This window comes from Mangifera indica, chromosome 18 (assembly GCF_011075055.1).
Source record: "Mangifera indica cultivar Alphonso chromosome 18, CATAS_Mindica_2.1, whole genome shotgun sequence".
In the NCBI taxonomy this organism is placed as follows: domain Eukaryota; kingdom Viridiplantae; phylum Streptophyta; class Magnoliopsida; order Sapindales; family Anacardiaceae; genus Mangifera; species Mangifera indica.
Genome location: NC_058154.1, coordinates 12,590,239 through 12,609,575, shown reverse-complemented (window position 1 = coordinate 12,609,575; position 19,337 = coordinate 12,590,239). Strand labels below are relative to the sequence as shown.

At 34.1% G+C, this 19,337-nt stretch overlaps 3 protein-coding genes and 1 pseudogene across 8 annotated transcripts; 3 read left to right on the top strand and 1 right to left on the bottom strand.

Moving 5' to 3' along the window:
• The first annotated feature begins 2,202 nt into the window (after window positions 1-2,202).
• Window positions 2,203-4,522, top strand: LOC123201776 (annotated as a pseudogene).
• A 2,533-nt stretch (window positions 4,523-7,055) lies between these two features.
• Window positions 7,056-12,725, top strand: LOC123202129 (heterogeneous nuclear ribonucleoprotein 1-like). 5 transcript variants are annotated; one of them, XR_006498929.1, is made up of 6 exons: window positions 7,060-7,423; window positions 7,539-7,666; window positions 7,955-8,184; window positions 8,471-9,662; window positions 9,953-10,171; window positions 10,270-10,562. XR_006498929.1 is itself a non-coding variant. In XM_044617887.1 (5 exons), the coding sequence occupies exons 3-5, from the start codon at window positions 7,963-7,965 to the stop codon at window positions 12,697-12,699; spliced, it is 1,551 nt and encodes a 516-aa protein (XP_044473822.1). In that variant the 5' UTR covers window positions 7,056-7,423; window positions 7,539-7,666; window positions 7,958-7,962; the 3' UTR covers window positions 12,700-12,725. The 5 variants fall into 5 exon arrangements, 4 of the variants coding, with proteins under 4 accessions (XP_044473822.1, XP_044473821.1, XP_044473823.1 ...); XM_044617887.1 differs by lacking the exons at window positions 9,953-10,171; window positions 10,270-10,562 and adding an exon at window positions 12,563-12,725 and having other exon boundaries at window positions 7,056-7,423; window positions 7,958-8,184; XM_044617886.1 differs by lacking the exons at window positions 9,953-10,171; window positions 10,270-10,562 and adding an exon at window positions 12,563-12,725 and having other exon boundaries at window positions 7,056-7,423.
• A 1-nt stretch (window position 12,726) lies between these two features.
• LOC123202130 (protein TORNADO 1-like) lies at window positions 12,727-14,458 on the top strand. Its single transcript, XM_044617890.1, has 2 exons — window positions 12,727-13,106; window positions 14,175-14,458. The coding sequence occupies exons 1-2, from the start codon at window positions 12,727-12,729 to the stop codon at window positions 14,200-14,202; spliced, it is 408 nt and encodes a 135-aa protein (XP_044473825.1). The 3' UTR covers window positions 14,203-14,458.
• A 703-nt stretch (window positions 14,459-15,161) lies between these two features.
• Window positions 15,162-17,751, bottom strand: LOC123202128. Of its 2 annotated transcripts, none has more exons than XM_044617884.1 (2): window positions 17,483-17,751; window positions 15,162-16,684 (listed from the first exon to the last, which is right to left on the bottom strand). In XM_044617884.1, the coding sequence occupies exon 2, from the start codon at window positions 16,641-16,643 to the stop codon at window positions 15,381-15,383; it is 1,263 nt and encodes a 420-aa protein (XP_044473819.1). In that variant the 5' UTR covers window positions 16,644-16,684; window positions 17,483-17,751; the 3' UTR covers window positions 15,162-15,380. The 2 variants fall into 2 exon arrangements, with proteins under 2 accessions (XP_044473819.1, XP_044473820.1); XM_044617885.1 differs by lacking the exon at window positions 17,483-17,751 and adding an exon at window positions 17,063-17,428.
• Between the last annotated feature and the right edge of the window lie 1,586 nt (window positions 17,752-19,337).

Sequence of the window (19,337 nt, the reverse complement as noted above, 5' to 3'; positions counted from 1 at the left end):
AGATTTAAACCGAACCCATTCGAGCTTAGCTTGAATGAGCCCGAAACGAGCCAGCTCTATAAAAGCTTGCTCAAGTTTCAACTCGAGCTCAAACTACTCGTCAAATTTGTTAATTAAAAATTATGATACAAAACAACGTTGTTTCGACCAATATGTATTAAAACGACGTCGTTTTAATAACGAAATAGTTAAAAACTTGAGCTTAAAATGAGCTGAGCCGAGTTTGAGCTTGACTTTCACTAGCTTAACGAGCTCGAGCTGGAACTGAAGCTCTATTATATACAAATCAAGCTAATCTTAAGCTTGACTCAGTTTGAATCTAGCCCTGACTTGAACTTAATTTTAAAACAAATTAAATAAAAATCAAAGATATTGGGTCTAGCTTGAAACAATTCTTTGTGTATTTAATATGATAAAAGTAGGCTTGTCAATCGGGTATATTAAACTGGGTTTGGTTAGTTCAAGTCTATGCTTGAAAAAAATCATACCAATGCTTTAGGCTTATCCGTTCAAGCCTCAAAATTTTAGATTTAGTTCGTTCATTAAATTAAATACGATCTTGATTGGATATAACATTTAAATTAATTTCAAATATAAAATAAATTAACAAATAATATTTAAATATAACACTAATATAAATTAACTAAACTAAACTTTTCAAATCCAAATATGATAATATAACAGGTAAATTTTTTTTTTCTAGACCTAGCCAAAGCCCGAATATTATTTGGGTTGAAATTGATTTTTTGAATCAAACAATCAAACTTTACATTTATCCGACTCAACTAACAGTCATAAATAAAATGTACCAACCATCAAATGCATGAAAGAATTACTAAAAATCTTTATATTATGAATGTAGAAAGAATGTCAAAATCACCAAAGTATAATTACTGTCCAATTACACCTATTTAAAGTTAAAGCCACAAGTATAATGAAAGTGAAATTATAACCCAATCCTTCTTTTTAATTGTTTATTTTTTTTCAATGTAAAGTTTTAGGTGTCATGTTAATCCATGATTGAGATATCAAATAACAATCACCATGCATATCACAATTATTAAGTGTCAACTAGCGTTTCAAAACCTAGATTAAATTGATTAGTTGAACTGGTTCGATCGAAACTTAATAATCAATTCAATTTTAATTAATATTTCAAGTTTAATTAACCATCGGATTCGATCGAGATCTAGTTATCTATTTGGTTTGAGTCAATATTAAGTTTAGTTAGTGCTATTGAACTAGATGGACTCGTGATTGAGTTTGTTTGAGTTGATCCAATCTCATTGTTATACTAACATTAACATGACCGCAATTCTATTTGGTTATATATTGTTATAATGTTTATATAATTTGTCTTGGAGTTAGAGAGTGAAAATTTTGTAATTGTTGGGATTAGAACCGAGTTCATTCAATTAGACATGCATCATATATAATCAGATCACAATTTTGTTTGGTTGAATATTATTATAATATTTATTCAATCTGTCATCAGTCTAATCATTCGGACCGACTATGACTCAAACCAACCCTTTGACTAGGTTAATGTTGTATCCGAGTTACAATTCAAGCTTTACCCATTCTAGCCGAGCAAAGCTGAAGCAAGAACTTCCAAGGTAAGACTTGAGTTTGAATCTCTGTCACGTTTGTAAAATTTTGATTTACCTTTTAATAGAAAAAAAAAAAAAAAGACAATTTTTTGCATGTAGCTCGGCTTGTTTGAGTTCGAAATGAGCGACCATGGGTTAATTCCAAGCTATATCCTAGATTGAATGTATCCTATTCGCATCTTGAATCAACCTGCATATTGGTGATGTGTCTAACTATTAGTTAGCCACTCTATAAATTTGAGCGATGCATGTTGGATCCTATTTTTGAGTACCTAATTGGATAATTAGATGACATATTATTATATGATTAAGTACTCAAAACTAGGTGAACATAACATTGATCATATTTGAAAGTGTGACAATATTGCATTGAACATAATGAGCCAGTGTATATTTAGAAGAACAATGAAACATATTTATGATGCTGAGGAATATAACCACACTGAACTTTGTAATCTGAGATAGAAATAATGTCTTCATCTGCAATGTTATAACATTGTCCTGTCACATTTTCAACCAACATTTACAACTTTTCTTGAACACCCAGATCACAAATCTGATGAACCAAAGCTATGAAGACTGGTATAGCAAGATGCATAGCATGAGAGGGGGACTGATTCATATAGTTGCGGTTCTTCATCTGTTGATCACAGCGGTTGTCACGACAGAATCGGAATCTTTTTACAATTTCATCAGAGTTGCTGATCCCCAAAATGTGCCGAAAATTGACTGGAGTGGGCTGCTGCTACATCCATGTTCAAGTAAGTTGAAGGGTGCTGTAAAGTGCATTGTGCAGGCCAATGCCATAACAGAAATAAGGCTTGAAAGATTGAACCTGAGTGGGAGAATTGATGGAGAGTCTGTTTGTAAGCTTCAGAAGCTTCATGTTCTCAGCTTGGCAGACAATTTTATTCGAGGTATCATTCCAGATTCGATCTCAAATTGTGCGGCGCTGACACATCTAAACCTTAGCAGCAATCTCCTGAGTGGCGGGGTTCCTTTTGCTTTAAGCAAGATGAAAAACCTGAAGAGCTTGAACATCTCTAACAATTATTTTACTGGGGTGAGTCCCTATTTTCGGAAAAATGCTGAGATTTTCGAAGCATATGTTGGAGAAGGAAGTGTTGCGCAGCCAACAGAAGCAAATCTAAAGCATTCTGATGATGGAGAGGAGAGTTGGGTGCTAAGTTTACCTCTAGTACTTGGAATTTCTTTTTGCATAATGTTTACATATTTTGTGGGGAAGAAATCAGCTAGGTTAGCTAGAGAAAGGGAAATTCTTAAGGCCCTTCAAAATTCTCCTTCCAGGACGCCTCCGGTGACGTTCGTAGAGGAAGCAAAGCCAGACGTGAGGCACTCAGAGCTCGTGTTCTTCGTCAAGGATCAAGAGAGGTTCAAATTGGAGGATCTCCTTGAAGCCACTGCTGATTTGAGAAGCCAGAGCATTACAACAAGCCTTTACAAGGTAACACTTAAGAACAATGTGATTTATGCTGTCAAAAGATTTAAGAAATTGCAGGTTTCCTTTGAGGAATTCGGTCAAACAATGAGGCAAATAGGGAACTTGAAACATCCCAAGATTCTTCCTCTTGTTGGTTTCAATTCCACCAATGAAGAAAAACTTCTAATCTATAAGTATCAAAGCAATGGCAGCCTGCTAAACCTGATGGAAAGTAAGTTGAGAGTGTCAAAACCAAACATTTCTTCCGTTTCTTGGCCTCCAGACAATCACAAACATGATGAATTCAGAGGTGTTTGATGTGCAGATTACATTAAGGGGGCGTTTGGTTTGGGTAATGTTTGATTACTAAAATAGAAAGATTACCTTGAAGATAGATTACTTAGAAGATTACTGGGTATAAATGATTACTATGTTTGATAAAATTTGATAGGTATAAATAATTATTGTGTTTGGTTAAAAGTAATAAAATATTATTAGTAAATTATTTTACTTAAATGCTTTTGAATATAATTATTTTTAAATATTTTTTATATTATTTGTCATATTAATTAAAAATAAATTTATTTTTATCTCAAAAAAGTAATAAATAATAATATTATTATAATAAACTCAAGATTTCCCCAGTAATCTTTAAATACCTAAGGTGAAGGTGATAATCAGATTACCATCTATATTACCTGCCACATCAGCATTGGTAATAGAAGATTACTGTAATATTTTATTACTGACAAACTAAACAAGGGAATAAAAGATAGATTATGAAGGTAATCTTAAAATCCCTCAACCAAACGCACCCTAAGGGCAAGAGGGATTTTCCATGGAGGCTTAGACTGTCGATAGCAAGCGGCATTGCGAAGGGCTTGGACTTCATATATCAAAGGTCTCATCACCAAGAAACAATTCCTCATGGGAACCTGAAGCTCTCAAATATCCTTTTAGATGAAAATGAGAATCCACTGATAAGTGAATATGGCCTGGCAAAATTTATGGACTTCAAGCGGGCTCATTTGTTTCCATCACATGGCTACATGGCCCCTGAGAAAACTCAATCTGAACAAGGTGATGTGTTCAGCTTTGGCATAATTCTGCTGGAGTTACTTACAGGAAAAACTGTGGAAAAAAATGGAATAGACCTCCCCAAATGGGTCAGAGCCATGGTTAGAGAAGAATGGACCGGCGAAGTCTTCGACAAGGAGGTAAGCAAATCTGGAAAGCAGTATGCATTCCCTCTGCTGAATGTTGCCGTGAAATGTGTTTTGAATTCGCCCAATGACTGGCCGAGGTTCTGGAGAGGATTTCTGGGGTTGTGAAGGCAAATGAAGGCCACCATGAACATGAACCTGAGCATGAACTTTCAGTTTCATCTTTTTCTTCAATGGATTCTAGCCATCAGGATTTACTTCACACTGTGATTCCTGAAACCTGGGAAACACCAGGGTCAAGTTATTAGAGTTATGGTGGCTTTTTTTTTTTTTCCTGCATTGCAGGAATCCATTGCTTGCTACAATAAATCTTACAAATTTCATCACTGCTAAGTGTTAGTATCAATCAATTTTTCATCTTACATCTCAACTGATATAATTGTTAATATAAATATGCTAAAATCTCAAGCGGAAAGTATCAGATTTGAATTATACATCGGAAAGTATAGTCTTTCATTATAGGGTTAATATGGCTATAGGCTTCCTAATGTCAATAACTAGATTTTCGAGTTTGATTCTCTTAAAATTTGTATCATTTTGTATAAAAGTCATTTGTCGTTTAGTTACAATTTTGTGGTATGAGTAGTGACATCGATATTAAAATGTTCGTTTAGAGTTAGTAGGGAATGATAAGAATTTTAGGAGAACTATCACTCCAAAAACTAGCTATTATTATTGAAAATCCTAAAACCATATAACCCTACGCTAGAATTCATCCAAGGTTAGCAAGGGGTTTGCCCATAGTTAGTTCACCCACCAAATGATGAGAATATTAAGAAAATCATACCCCAAAGTTAATTGTTAAAATTGGATCAAAAGTGAGATCCAAGTCTCATACTTTTGTAAGCCTGACACCATACAGATTGGTTGTGCATTAACTCTTTACTAAGCTTGGACAAACATTGCAATGTCAACTGGCATCAGAGTGTCTGAGGCTATAAAACATGATATTATGTAATGATTTCAAGGGTAAGATATACTTACAAAATTGTATTCATACAAGGAAAATGGAATTTTGAACTGTATTTTGGGAAGAGGATTTAACTCATAACCTACATTTTCTTGTTCATCTACTAAGATCAAGCACACCTAAATCTTAAAAAGATTTAATGGGAAAAAAACCCAATTGCCATTAATCTTGAAAAGTTGGAAATAAAAATCTAGAATTATTGTTGGACAACAATGACTTCTTGAAAGGGCCAAGTAAACCTTTACAATCACATATATCTGAAAAGGTGGATTATAGATTTTTTTTTGCCCTAATTAGATGGGTTGAGATAAGCAACCCACCAAGAAAAAGAATCGAAATCACCTTTTGAAATTTATTACATACTGAAAATGATAAAAAAAAAAATGCAACCAAATTATTGCTTGAGGAATCCTCATTGATCTGATCTTGACTGATTTGCTTTAATGGCTAACTGGGTCCATCTAGCTGACTGGTGACTTACCATATTACTAATTTTGGTGTGTCAGCATCAAAACAATGAAGATATTAATTCATTAATTGATGGTGATTAAGCTGATTAAGAATTTTCAGGACTAAAGATTGTCAATTTGAACATAATGGAACTACTTTTAGGATGGTTACTTCTTGCTTTCTCAATTGGGATGGATAAGAGCATACCTAACTCGGGTTTGGTTTGGTATTCAATTCAAATGAATTGAGTTTGAAATCAAATTGAGTTAGCTCAACTCACTCCAGTTATCGATAGATTCATTTTCTCTAACAACTTTTCATCTTCTTTGAGAGACAATGACGATTCGTCATCTTCGTCGAGATGGAGAGAAACATTTGTCGGTTGGTGGTGGTTGAAGATGGACCAGAATGGAGAGAAAAGTTAGGAGGGAGAGAGAACGTATTCATCGTCATCTCCGACTACTGGTAGTGTTGGTTGAAAAAACCTTAGAGGGAAAATGTTTATTTTTCAAATTTTAAGTGAGGGGAATTTGTTAAATTTTTAAACCTTGGGAGAAAATGTCATAAATTTTTAATTTTTAAAAATATTTTTGTTAAATGATAATTTTACCATTGACAATAACAACAAAATTTAATAGATGGGTAAATATTTGAGTTTTGAAAATTAAGCCTTAGGTGGGAATAAGTCTTTTGGTCTTAAAATAAAACAACATATAATCATATAATAACATATCATCATTAGTACTCAAATTAATATTCATTATAAATGCACATAACGAGTTGAACTCGACTTGAAATCAAGTTCAATATCTTGGCTCGAATTCAAAGACTCATCGCTGTAGCGCATATGAACTTATTTTCTCCAAACGATTTTTTTTCTTATTCTCTAACGGTTCTTCATCTTCTCATATGATTTTTCTTCTATTTGGATGATTTGTCTTATTCTTCTTCAATGCTATTGTTCACAAACTGATCAAGTCAAACTAGAATTCAAACGGATCATTTTGAATTCAAACTAAACTTGAGTTAGTCGTTATCAAATTTATTTCAACTCGAATACACTCCTAACAAAAGCCATAAATAATATCAAACTTCGGTTTAAACTTTACATTACAAAAGAACTTGATCAAAATTGAAAAAGTTGATTAAATTGTCAAAGATTGATGAAAAAGAAAAAGCTAAAAATTTCTCAAAGAAAGTACCACATGATTTGGCTAGATATAACATGCAATTCAACTCAAGCAAGCAAGGAATACAAAGTTATATGCCCATGTGCCCCGAGATAATAAACCTTAAAAAAATATTAAAATATTTATAATTAAATCAAAATAAATATTTATTTGAAATATTTTATTTTCAACTCCTTCCTGCCAGAGGTGCCATGGCTCCTCCAAATATTCTTACACCAGAGGATTTGGAAATCTCTCTCTCTATATATATAAATAAAAATAAAAATTCTCTGACTCTCTCTGTGTCTCTCTCTTTCTCTGTCTCTTTCTTACCCTTCTGTTGCTACAAATTCCATTTCTTTTGATTTTGATTCAGAGGAGTGGAATAACCAAAGACAAAACAAATCATAGAGAGAAAGAGAGAGATAATCAGAGCTTAAAATTTGTTATATAAATATAGATTATAATATGAACAATATCTTCTCTGTTTACATTACTCATATTCCTCCCCTCAGATCCTAGTTTCTTTCATTTTCTCATCCGGGTTCTCTTCGAACATGGTGAATTCTCTTTTTATCTATTCTTTTGTTATCTGATCTCTGTTTTTGGCTATCTGGGTATCCATAAGGATGAATTTTTCATGCTGAAGTTTTGATCTTTAAATTTTATTGTCAGGAGGACTCAAGGGTCTGCTTTGATTGGTGTTTTAAGGATCTAATGATGATCTTTGATTGGATTTGACAATTTCACACTTTCTTTTTCACTAGATTGCCAATAAGATCCTATCAGTTTCATCACTTAAGGTGTGTTTTATTTCCTGTTTGATTATTTTTCTTAGCTCTTGGATTTGTTGGCTCTGCTTTTATGGATAGAAGTTGATTCATTTTTGTTGTTTTAAGTGTCTAATTTTGTGGTATCATTCTAAACATGTATGATTTGGATTGGTTTTGTTGAATGGAATTTTGCATGTTGAATTGCTGCTGAGAATTTGATTGAATTCTCAAGTTTTTAATTCTCTTGGGCTTGGAACCAGTTGAATATTGTGCTTTAAGGAAATTTTTATTGATAAGGTGAATTGTGATTGATTCTAGTAGAAGAGATGGAATCAGATCTTGGTAAGCTCTTCATTGGTGGGATTTCTTGGGACACAGATGAAGAACGTCTCAAGGAATATTTTAGAAACTATGGAGAAGTGGTGGAGGCAGTGATCATGAGAGATCGAGCCACAGGTCGGGCTCGTGGCTTTGGTTTTGTGGTGTTTTCCGATCCTGCTGTTGCTGAGAGGGTCATCATGGATAAGCACATGATTGATGGGCGCACGGTGAGTAGCTTCATGCATATACGCTTTAAACATTGTGGTTTATTTGAGATTCTCTCACTTATCTAATTTGAATTTTTTAGTTATTGTTTTAAAATGTAAACATTTTGTCATGTAGTTGATTTCTTTTCACTGTAACTGTGAAGTTAGATATGCTCTTTATGTCATTTTGCCTCTTAAGCAAGTTCAAGATTAGCTTAATTTTGACAATATTTGATCCTCATTGTTGGCTTGAACTATTTATGACCTTTAGTTTTTTTATTTTAGCTATCGGCTTCACAATTTTCAGGTTGAAGCAAAGAAGGCTGTTCCTAGGGATGATCAAAACATGTTGAATAGAAACAGTTCCAGTATTCATGGTTCTCCTGGCCCTGGACACACAAAAAAGATTTTTGTTGGAGGTTTAGCTTCCTCAGTCACTGAGAATGACTTCAAGAAGTACTTTGATCAGTTTGGTACAATTACTGATGTGGTTGTAATGTATGATCACAACACTCAAAGGCCAAGAGGTTTTGGCTTCATTACTTATGATTCTGAGGAAGCAGTGGGTAGAGTTTTACACAAAACATTTCACGAACTGAATGGAAAAATGGTTGAGGTCAAGAGAGCAGTGCCGAAGGAGCCATCTCCTGGGCTTGTCCGCAGCCCTATGATAGGATATAATAATTATGGTCTGAATAGAGCCACCAACCTCCTTAATAATTTTGCTCAAAGATATAATCTGAGCCCGGTTGGAGGTTTTGGAGTTGGGATGGATGGGAGGTTTAGCCCTCTTCCTACTGGTCGGAGTGGATTTTCTCCATTTGGTTCTACTGGCTATGGAATAGGTATGAATATGGAAGGAGGGTTGAGCCCAAGTTATGGCGGGACTTCCAACTTTGGCAATAGTCTAGGATATGGACGAGTACTAAGTCCTTATCCTAGTGGAACTTCAAACAAGTATAGCACACCCATTGGATATTGTGGGGGTGCTGGAAGAAATGAATCCATTTTGAGTTCAACATCCTGGAATGTCTGGGGAAATGGGGGCCTTAATAATGCCTCAAATCCTGCCAGCTCTGGTGCTTACTTCGGTTCTGGAAGTGGGAATTGCGGAGTTTCATTTGGAAATAGTGAAGCCAATTGGGGTCCTGTTTTGGCTCCCAGTGGAGGAAGTGCTCCTGGCTATGCTGGTGGGAATATGGATATTGGAAGTGGTGATGGCAGCTATGGGCTGGGAGGAGGAAGGCTTGGAAGAAACATTAGCACAGGTGTGGTTGCAACTTCGTCATTTGCTGGGTCAACTGGTGGTTATAAGGCCTCTTATGGGGACTTGTACCATAGTGGCTCAGCTTATGGTGACTCAACTTGGCGGTCTGCCACTTCTGAGCTAGATGATTCTAGTGCATTCAGTTATGGGCTTGGCAGTATAACAGCTGATGCCAAAAGTTCTGAGGGTTTCGTTGGAAGTTACAATGTTAAAAGTCGACAGTCAAATAGAGGTAACACTTTCTTCCTTTTATTGATATTAATTCAATTTTAGTTGTTAAATTAATGTAGTTTATACGCAAAGAGTTGATGAATGCTGTAGAATCTTCTAAATAGTTCATGATACTTGATGGTTCTGAGTTGCATATGTTACGTACAGCAAGGCAATGTTTTATGCTCGTTTATGATTTCAGAGTTGGCTCTTGGTCTTGTGCATGTATGTCTACGATATGTTCAGCTCTAAATGCTATCCTGTATTGACTTTAATTTCTTTTTTCTTTCGTTGGATCAATAACTGTTTTAGGAATTGCTGCGTAGGAGATTTGTCTTTTGGATATCAAAAGGTACATTGTAGGTAAAAAGAATGATGTCAAATGGATGAGGATTGTGAATTTAATACGTCTCCCTCTCGTTGCATTTCAACTTATTATGGATTCAATCTTATAGCTTTAACGTGGGGTTCTTGATTTGAAGTATACACCACATTCAGAGATGCGGCAGTTTACAAGGGATTTTGCGTAAGGTTTGAGATTTGATTTTTTTTTCTTCTGATATAGTGAAAAAAACAAAAACTTAGATTTCTTTCTGGGCATTTGAGTGAGGTGTAAAATCAAATTGCAGAATATATACTCAGGATGATTGGACAATTAACATCTTACGCATAAGGTTTGAGATTGTACGTGAGGTATTGCATTGAACAGTAGAGTATTAAGTTTCTGATTTTTTTTTAAATTTTTGGCTGCTGTAGTACTCAGCAAAGTTGCTAGTTCTTGTATGTATAAGTTTCCTCTTTGTCTGGGATCGTTTTTTTCCCGGATTGTACGTGAGGTTCTGTTTGATTTTCTAGTGTGAAACTTTCTGAGGGATACCTATTTAAGATCCCTTTCAAATAAAGTAATTGATGTTTTGGTTCATTTTTTATTGAACATATTGTCATACAAGTTTACACTTAGCTCATTTCTTCTCCCTTTTCTTCTTTTACATCAATAGTAATATTTTCGAACTAGCAGTGTTTGTTTGAGGTTTTAATTTCATAAACTCGACTTGAAAAACGGCCATGGTTGTATGGTCATGATAAGTTGGGCCATGGTTTCATCTACTAGTAGATTCTGAGTTTCTGATCTTTAAGGCTGGCTGGCTGGCTGGCTATTCTGGTATTCTGTGTGGCCTCACTTTGATCTTATCCACAGTTCTTTAGAGCAAGATGTCTTGCTGGATTTTCAAGTCACTTTCATTTCATTTTGTATTTGCTAACTTCCAAAAGTTTAATCCGTACCATACATGTGTGTGGCCCTCTTTTGCTCCTGGGTTGGATTTGATATGTGTTTGAGTTCGAATAATGTTTAGTAGCTTTAGTTTGAAATTAACTTAAATCTAGTTTACAATTAATGAGTTAAAGTTTGAACTTGATTTGAAAATAATGTTACTTTAGATTCGATCTAAGTCTATTTGAACTTAAGTGTTCGAATTAGTCCAAAATGGGATTGTTTTATAAAAATTGAGTCTAATTCTTGGATGTATCATGTGATTGAGTCTTTTAATGATTTTTATTAAAGATTCAATAATATAAAATGTACAAATAATTGAATATTATCAAATACCAATAAATTGACATACCATCATCTATTGCCCAAGGTTGATGGGCTTTTAATATGGGCATATATTGCATTGTGTTGCTCTTGTTGTGTGTAAAACATAAAATACTTTGCCGAAGGACTTATTTCCACCCAAAATTTACTTTTTTTTCAAGTTTTCATCTATTATCTTTCAAAAAATCAAACACTCACCCATAAGTTATTAAATTTGTTAGTTTTAAGGGTAAAATTGTTATTTTATTAATAATATTAAAAATAAATTAAAATTTTATCTTATTTTCTTTTTCAAATCCTAAAAACTAATCATTTCCGTTTTCGGCCAAGTTCTAAAAAATAACATTTTCCTTTCTAAAGTTTGGTTTTCAATCTCTGGTGGTTGCTCTCTCCTTATGATTAGCCATCCAAGCTAGAAAGATGAAGAAGACGATTGTTTTCCCAAACAAAGCTCTTTGTCTTCCCAACTTAGAAGGGCGATCGAAGGGAGAGATAAAGAAAGAGAGACCGTTGGAGGGAGAGAAAGCTTCAAGAGGGAGCGACTATCAAAGATTAAAAACTAAACCCTAGAAGAAAAAATGTTATTTTTTAAAACTTGACCTTGAGGAAAAATTGTTAGATTTTAGAGTTTTGTAGAGAAACAGAGATAAAATTTTAAAACAACGAATTTGGTTAACTTTAATGGTGAGTATTTGAGTTTTTGAAAGATAATGAATGGAAACTTGGGAAAAGAGTAATATTTGGGTGGGAATAAGTCCTTAGGCCAATACTTTTGTTCATTGTGCTACAATATGACTTGTAAGGTAGGATTCGGTCTAAGTGGGAGTTTAGATTAAATGAGTCAAGTTAGAATTGTTTCAAGTTAAATCCAAATTTTGTTATTTTTAAGTTGATTTTGAGTCTCAATTTATTGATTTTGAACGGTTTTGGGTTGACTATTTTATATTCAAGTTAATTTCATATTAGACCTCATTCAAATTTAACTCAATAACATAAAAACTTTCGCCAATTAAAAAATGCAAACAATTTGTTTGCATGCATAAGTTTATTCTTTGAAATATGATTTTCAGGATCCAACTATGAGACATTGAATTTTAATGAAACATGATTTTTCCTTTTTATCATTCAATATTACCTTTTATTGGGCCCAATTGATCTAGTTAAGGTAAGATCCTAAAACTGTCTGATTATACCGAATTAACAAATGGTTTTTGAGCCCATTTCACAATTACCTAGGCATTTAATGTCACCTTACTTGTTTGGTACTGTTGGTTTAGTCCCAAAAAGACAGTGACTCAAAACTAATGAAACTGTGATGCGGTTAGGGATATACCATGATGAGAGTTTGAGACCTGGTGATTTTGTCAAAATCTTCAAGAGCCTACAGAACAATGCAAGTTTGAGGCAAGTTTCTTTGCAAGGCTGCAGGGGGTTCAAGGAGACTTGTTGCAGCAGGCTATAATGGAAACAGTATAGGTAAATCCTGGGAATGAAGACATTGATCTTGAGAGAACTAGGGCGAAGAATTCAGGGAAAGCTGATGGAATTCATCAAAACATTAGGCCAAAAGGTGAAGAATGAAAGTGAACCAGAAATTGATTTGCTGAAAGCTGTTAGAACAGCACTGAACCCAGATGAGAAAGCTGTTAGAACAGTCGGAATGAAGATAAAGACAGTCAAAGATGAAGACACAAAGATTTTGCAATATGAAATCTTGCAGGCCAGCATGAGTTGTACTCTCTTCACGATCTTATGTTCTGGGCACGGTAGTTTATCATTCTTCCCGATCATATCAAGCAAACTCGCCAACAAAGAACCAAAAACCTCGGAAGAAGTAGATGAAGATCAAAGAAGAAGGGCACTTAGAAGCTAAGTAGCATGGAAACGGCGAAACGGTGAAACGTCAAAACGGAAACGCTGAAACGTCTTTATTAAAAAATATAGGAAACGAAAACGTGGGGAAACGTATAAATATGAAAAATATAAGGATTTTATTATAAATACCAAAATTTTATTAAAAAGATATAACCTTTAAAAATATATAAATATTTTTATATAATATAAGAACAATTTACTTTTATTATTTTTTCCCTTTTATTTAGTGTGCAAACTTTTTATCTTTTAAATTATTTAAAAGTGTACATAAAGAAATATTCAATGAAACTAAGTTTTTACTGCTGTAAGCTTGTAAATATGAACTAATTGAACCTATATAAACTAAAGTCTCTATGTAAAATATACACTATAGCTTAATGAAATTGTTTCTACCCTTGTAAACCTTAGACCTAGCAAATATAAATTATAACTCATGCCTCTTATCAGAAAAGAAAAAAAATGAAAACTCCCCAAAACCCAACAGTTAATAACCATATTACTTACTTCTCTCTTTGTAATTCATTTTTCTGAAAACACAAGTAAATGGAATTAGAGGATACAACTTATTAATAGGACACACAATCAGGTACTGTAAAGGTTTTTAATGTTTCCCAAGCTTTGGATCCATTTCGGCAGAGAACGAATGACAAATGAGAAGGAGGGAATCAATAGTGAGAAGACTGGTGAAACAGACACCGGGAAGGGAACTGATAATTGGAAGGATGAAACAAATAGTTGGAAGGAGGCAACAACTAGTGGGAAGAAGGACAAAACGAAGGAGGAGAGATGAGTTTCACCGGGGAGGAGAGGAGGTTCAGATGTCGGAACATTGAGAAGACAAAACCAGTATGAGAGGTGTGGCTTGAAATGTTTACAAAAGCGGAAATGCAACGGATTTCTACAAAGAAACGCGTTTCAGGTACTGAAAATGCATTTTGCATCTTTTTAAAATTTCCAAAACGGCCCCGAAACGTTTTGTACCAGTTTCGGACATTTCAGAAACGGAAACGTTTCGGAATCGATGAAACGCACCCCTTGGAGCGTTTCCGTGCTTCCTTGCTTAGAAGTACAAGAACAGATCAGGAGATAACCAACAGGAACTTGGAGCAGTGCAACAATGGTTAACAGATTTCTTGAGGGAGCAAAGATGCTCAACTGGTAAAGGATATTGCAGAGAAGGTTGGATTAAAGGATAACACATTATCATTGATACCCAAATTAATATTTATTATAAGTGTACATGCATCACTGTTCAACTATAAGGTTTCCAAATCCTGGCTTGAAGCAGTAACTTTCATTGTCAAAAGGCAAAAGCTTGTATGAATAAAGTCTCTGTTGATGTTGAACCTAGCCATGCAAAATTAACAAAAGCTAAATATTGGATGCCTTGGTCTAGACTTTTTGCTTTAAATGAGAAAATCATCATGGATTAGGTGGGACCATATATAACACAAAATAGATTGAGTACGTTATTAGCCTATTGTTAGATGAAAATTTAAAAGTGGGTTCAAATTAACAAACTTGGCTCAAGTGAATTTAAGCTCAAGTTTAAATTTTGGAGTTAAATATTTTGTAAACTTGAGTTTTAAAAGTATTTGGCTTACCAAGTTTGTGAGCTTATAAAATTTTGATATGAATTAATTTAAACGAAATCTTTTTTTTGGGTAATCAAGGATCCATTCATATTTATTAACAGGTAAACTCATGACACAGTAATCAAACTCATAATCACTGTACAAGATAAATCAAGGTTTCATAAACGTGATAAATATTCGAATCTAGACTTTCACTTTGAAAGTTCTAATATTTTACTAATTTTGTTAACCCTTGATTCTAAAACGACATTATTTTAATCAATACCTATCAAAATAATGTCATTTTTTGCTTGACTACAATATTAAATTGAGCTCAAAGTTTGGCTCAAGCTTAAGTCCTCTTAAATTGAATTAAGCTCAAGTCTAGATAAACTTAAACTCGGATTGAATCTAACTCTAGCTGGAATTTGATTCTACAATAATTGAGAATTGAAAGCAGTAGCAGCAAGAAGAATTATGAAAGTGAAAAAGTTGAAATATACTAACACAAGTTGTAGCATAAACAAGACCAATAACAGGTAAAGGCCATGATTTTTTGACATCTAAACCATGTCAACATACAAAGGAAAACACCACACTAATCACACATTATTATATTTACTATTAGTATTAATCTTCATTCTAAAATCTAAAGTTGCCTGTGTCTTCCTTTGAACCTCTTTGAAACGCAAGCTTAGAAAAAGGCCCTACTCCCGTAAAACACACGGGAACTTGTGGTCTTTGATGCCTGTAATTTCTGATCAGAGCTTGAACTCCCTGAACTTGTTGGTCCACTATCGATGTCCAGAGGAAGCTTCATCTTGGCCAATGACTCAGTAAACTGCTGCATGCTTTTCATATACATGTCAACTATGTCTTGCTGCACCACATTCTGCTCAGGCTCAATGTTAACAGAGACAACAGGCTTACAAGCTTTGTCACTTGGCACCTCACCCGAAGACTCACTCTCACCATCTCCAACATCAGCATTTTTCTCTTTCAGGGCCAAGACTTGTTCCTGGTTCTGCGGCTTTGAAACTGCTGGAGCATCAGAGGACTCAGAACTTGCAGCAATTGAAGGGGAAGACACCCCATTGGTTGATACGCTGCTAGGAGGAGAATCAAGCTTTGGAAGCAGAACAGACTCAACTGTAGCAGTAGAGAAACTTTCCACGAAACGGACACCCATTTCAGAACTATCATTATCTTGGGCATCAGAAGCAACCAAGCTCTCTGAGCTTTCACATGGAATCCCAAAATACTCTGAAACCATCATCTGGTTCTCATTCACAATCTTAGGATCAGGGAACTCAATCTTATCAAGACACTCGGACATTTCTGAGGTTTTATCTGCCGCCAAAGGCTTTGGCATTGCAGGGATTGCCATTACTTCAGGTGAAGCTCCGGCATAAGAAAGAGACAACTGAACAAATCCTGCTGGTGAATGAAAGAGATCGGTTGAAGAAAGAGAGAACTCTTTCTCCAATTTCCCATTCTCCATGACTACTTCAGACAAGGGCACCAAAGCAAATCCTAGTAATTGATCTTCCATATAATTCTTCACCCTGCTCATCATAAATATCTCACATTTCAGGGAGGCATCGACAGTTTTAACATTCAGTTGAAGATTTTCATTGAATACTGGATTCCTCCCCCCACCATTGATAATTTTGGTGGAGACGGGGCTCTCAGGATCACTAGTGAGACAAAACTTAGCATAAACATCTTGCTTGTGGTAAATACAGATGTTCTGAATGTCCCTAGCCTGATGTATGTAAACTTCAAGAACGCCAATGAAGTTCTCCAGGTTAGACACAACAACTTCTTTCTTGTTCCCTTGAGCTTGAGCTCCCTTTGTTACGCTGCCAGTGTGGACGAAAAATTCAGGCTTCTGCTTCTCAGGCTCACCAATAACAGAGGTCTTGAATGGTGAGACAACAGATTGTGGAGAATCCATGGGAGCACCAGGAGATTGAACTTGAAGAAGCACAACAAGATCTAATTGAACGATCAGCACAACACAAATGAAATTCCCAAGTCAAAGCCGAGAAATAGAAGCAAACCAAAACCACTAATTGATACTGAGAACAGATATTCATAAATTGCTTTCAGAACATATTTGATAATACTTATAGAGCTGAAACCCAAAACTTGAACCAAATTCTAAAACCGCTAATATGCTTAGAACAAAAAAACAGCAATGCATTCAATACCCAAATTGAATCACTAACCTGAACTAAAACAAAGACCAATACAACACAAAATTCAGAATCAACTATCAAAACTATGGAGCAAACTACAAGACCAAAACCTAACTTAAGCTTAAGAGTAAACAAACTCCAGAGCTGAAACACAACCCTTAATTTAAAGCTTTACCTTAGACTGAGATGAAATTAGCAGACAATTCTCAAACCCAGAAACAAAATCTTCCTAAGTGAAACTTTTCACGTGAACCGAGGACAAACAAACCCACAAGATTCTCAGAACCCAGAAGGGAAAACCCTCAAAACGAGCAACTTTTTCTCTAAGTGAACTTCTCCAAGATCCAAATAACCGTAAACTTAAAAACAGTCAAAGACCCACAAACAGTTATGCCTGGATGGGACCAGATTCCCATAAAGCAACCAGCTTTTCAACACAGAAACCGGAATCCAAGGACGACTTAAACAGTCAAAGCCAAAAAAAGGAAAAACAGCAAACCAGTTCATGCCACACAATTCTAAAACATACCCACTTAAATTCAAAGCATAATAAAAAAACAAAGCCTGAGCCTTTATTGCTCATTAAAATTTTCACCTGCCCTTTTCCTATAGCCTCCGAGTCAAAAAACTCGTTAGAGTAAAGCTCTAGTCAAAGATCTAGCCAAAACCCAGCTGGTTAAACGAGTTAGTATCCTGAGAAGTGAAGTGATAAGCGAATAGCATCCAACGGAGCCTTATAATTCTGTAGTGTACTAAAAAAGGGGCAGGTATTCTGCAGGTATATATTAAAAATACTGATTGTTTTTTGGACATGAACAGTAAGAAAAGAAATTTAAAAAATATATATTAATGCTTTTTGGGTTTGATAGACTGTAGAGACGAGAGAGTTTAGAGAAACACCGCCCCAACGCTCTTGGCTTGCCTGGGGCGATTGTGGTCCAGTTAGGTAGGTGCTTTCCTTTTCAGGTGGGACATTGAACAGAAGAACATGAGTCTTTGTTGACTGTCTCAACTGTGTGCTATTTTGTCAATGTTATCAAGACTCTTTCACTTCCTTTCACACTGTTTTTCTATGGCTCCTCTTCCTTTCACCATTGAAACTATCTTAAATAAGTAAAATTTAAAAAAGTAATAGTCAAAGTTATAATTATTAGATTAAATAAATCAGAAATTTGGTCTTAATATACCATTATGATATTTCAAACTTATTTTATAGTTATTTCAATACTTCTATCTTTATCAATCAAATTATTTTCAAGACAATACCATTAAGATTTCTATACACTCATTTCTGCTGCCTCTCTCATTTACCAGTTTCATATTATAAATTTACAAGTATTAGTATCTATCCATTTGTTTTGCATAAGCCTAACTTTTGGTTTCCCATGTGAGCCTTTGCACAATCAATATGATTTTATCTTTTTTTCTTAATTGAAAAAAGTTTTTTTTTTTTTTTTTTTTTTACGATGATCAAATTTTACTAACAAAACTTGATCAAATGTGAAATTTTTTTCTCATGAAAAAAATGTTATTAAAGCAAAAAAAGAGATGAAAAATAATCCTATTTGTAAGGTTTTTGACTCATAAGGTATATAGTCCATAATAGTTTTGCTTCTAAACTTAACAACCCAACTAATTACAACTTAACATCTCTAAGCGATGAGAAATGCGTACACTCAAACTCAATATCTCTTCAGTGTTTTATCATGCACACACACAAATTTAACATCTCTTTCGATTTTATCGATATAAGATTTGTTTAAAGGTATCACATTACTATCTTCTTTCTTTTTAGTACTAGTAGTATTGATGAAACATCTAAGACATTTTTGCCCTAAAAAATGTTTTTATAAAACAAAATCTTGAATTTGTTGTGTGTTCATCTTAATTAAATTAAAAGCATGTTTTTGCTTTTTATTGAATTTTTTTTTAATCAATTTTTAGGTTTATAGGTAGATGGAATTTATGTTCACATATAAATTAAATTGTATATGTGGAAGTGTTATAAGGTAAGGGTTTATATAGGATAAAAGAATAATAATTTTGGTATTATTTAGGATATTTAAGACAATATCATTAAACTCCTTCATAATTTGGGTATTTTCCTTTAAGCTAGAAAACTATGGGTAATTTTTTTTTAACCCGTAAAGTATGGACAATTTAATCAAATTTCCCTGAATAAAACCTTTTAGCTTTAAAAAAAAAAAAGAGAGAAAATCCATAAACCATATTCATATTTATTTAATTAAAAACATTTTTTCTTACTCAACCAATAATTCAACACCCTTTAACTTTAATATTGTGATGAAAATTTAAGTATGATATCATATGATTTAGTTAAAATTCTTTAAAATAAATAAAAATAAAAATAAAAAATATTTTTACAAATGAGACATAGAACGAGAATAAAGATAGATATTAAGAATCCTCGTTTGATGATAAAGATAAAT

What these genes read in the sequence shown, in the direction of transcription:
- LOC123202130 (XM_044617890.1), top strand. Translation starts at nt 12,727, where the DNA reads ATGAAGACATTGATCTTGAGAGAACTAGGGCGAAGAATTCAGGGAAAG. An exon ending in AGAAGAAGGGCACTTAGAAG is followed by an intron (nt 13,107 to 14,174) that starts CTAAGTAGCATG and finishes GCTTCCTTGCTT; the next exon opens with AGAAGTACAAGAACAGATCA.
- LOC123202128 (XM_044617884.1), bottom strand. Translation starts at nt 16,643, where the DNA reads ATGGATTCTCCACAATCTGTTGTCTCACCATTCAAGACCTCTGTTATT.
- LOC123202129 (XM_044617887.1), top strand. Translation starts at nt 7,963, where the DNA reads ATGGAATCAGATCTTGGTAAGCTCTTCATTGGTGGGATTTCTTGGGAC. An exon ending in ACATGATTGATGGGCGCACG is followed by an intron (nt 8,185 to 8,470) that starts GTGAGTAGCTTC and finishes CACAATTTTCAG; the next exon opens with GTTGAAGCAAAGAAGGCTGT. An exon ending in AAGTCGACAGTCAAATAGAG is followed by an intron (nt 9,663 to 12,562) that starts GTAACACTTTCT and finishes TGATGCGGTTAG; the next exon opens with GGATATACCATGATGAGAGT.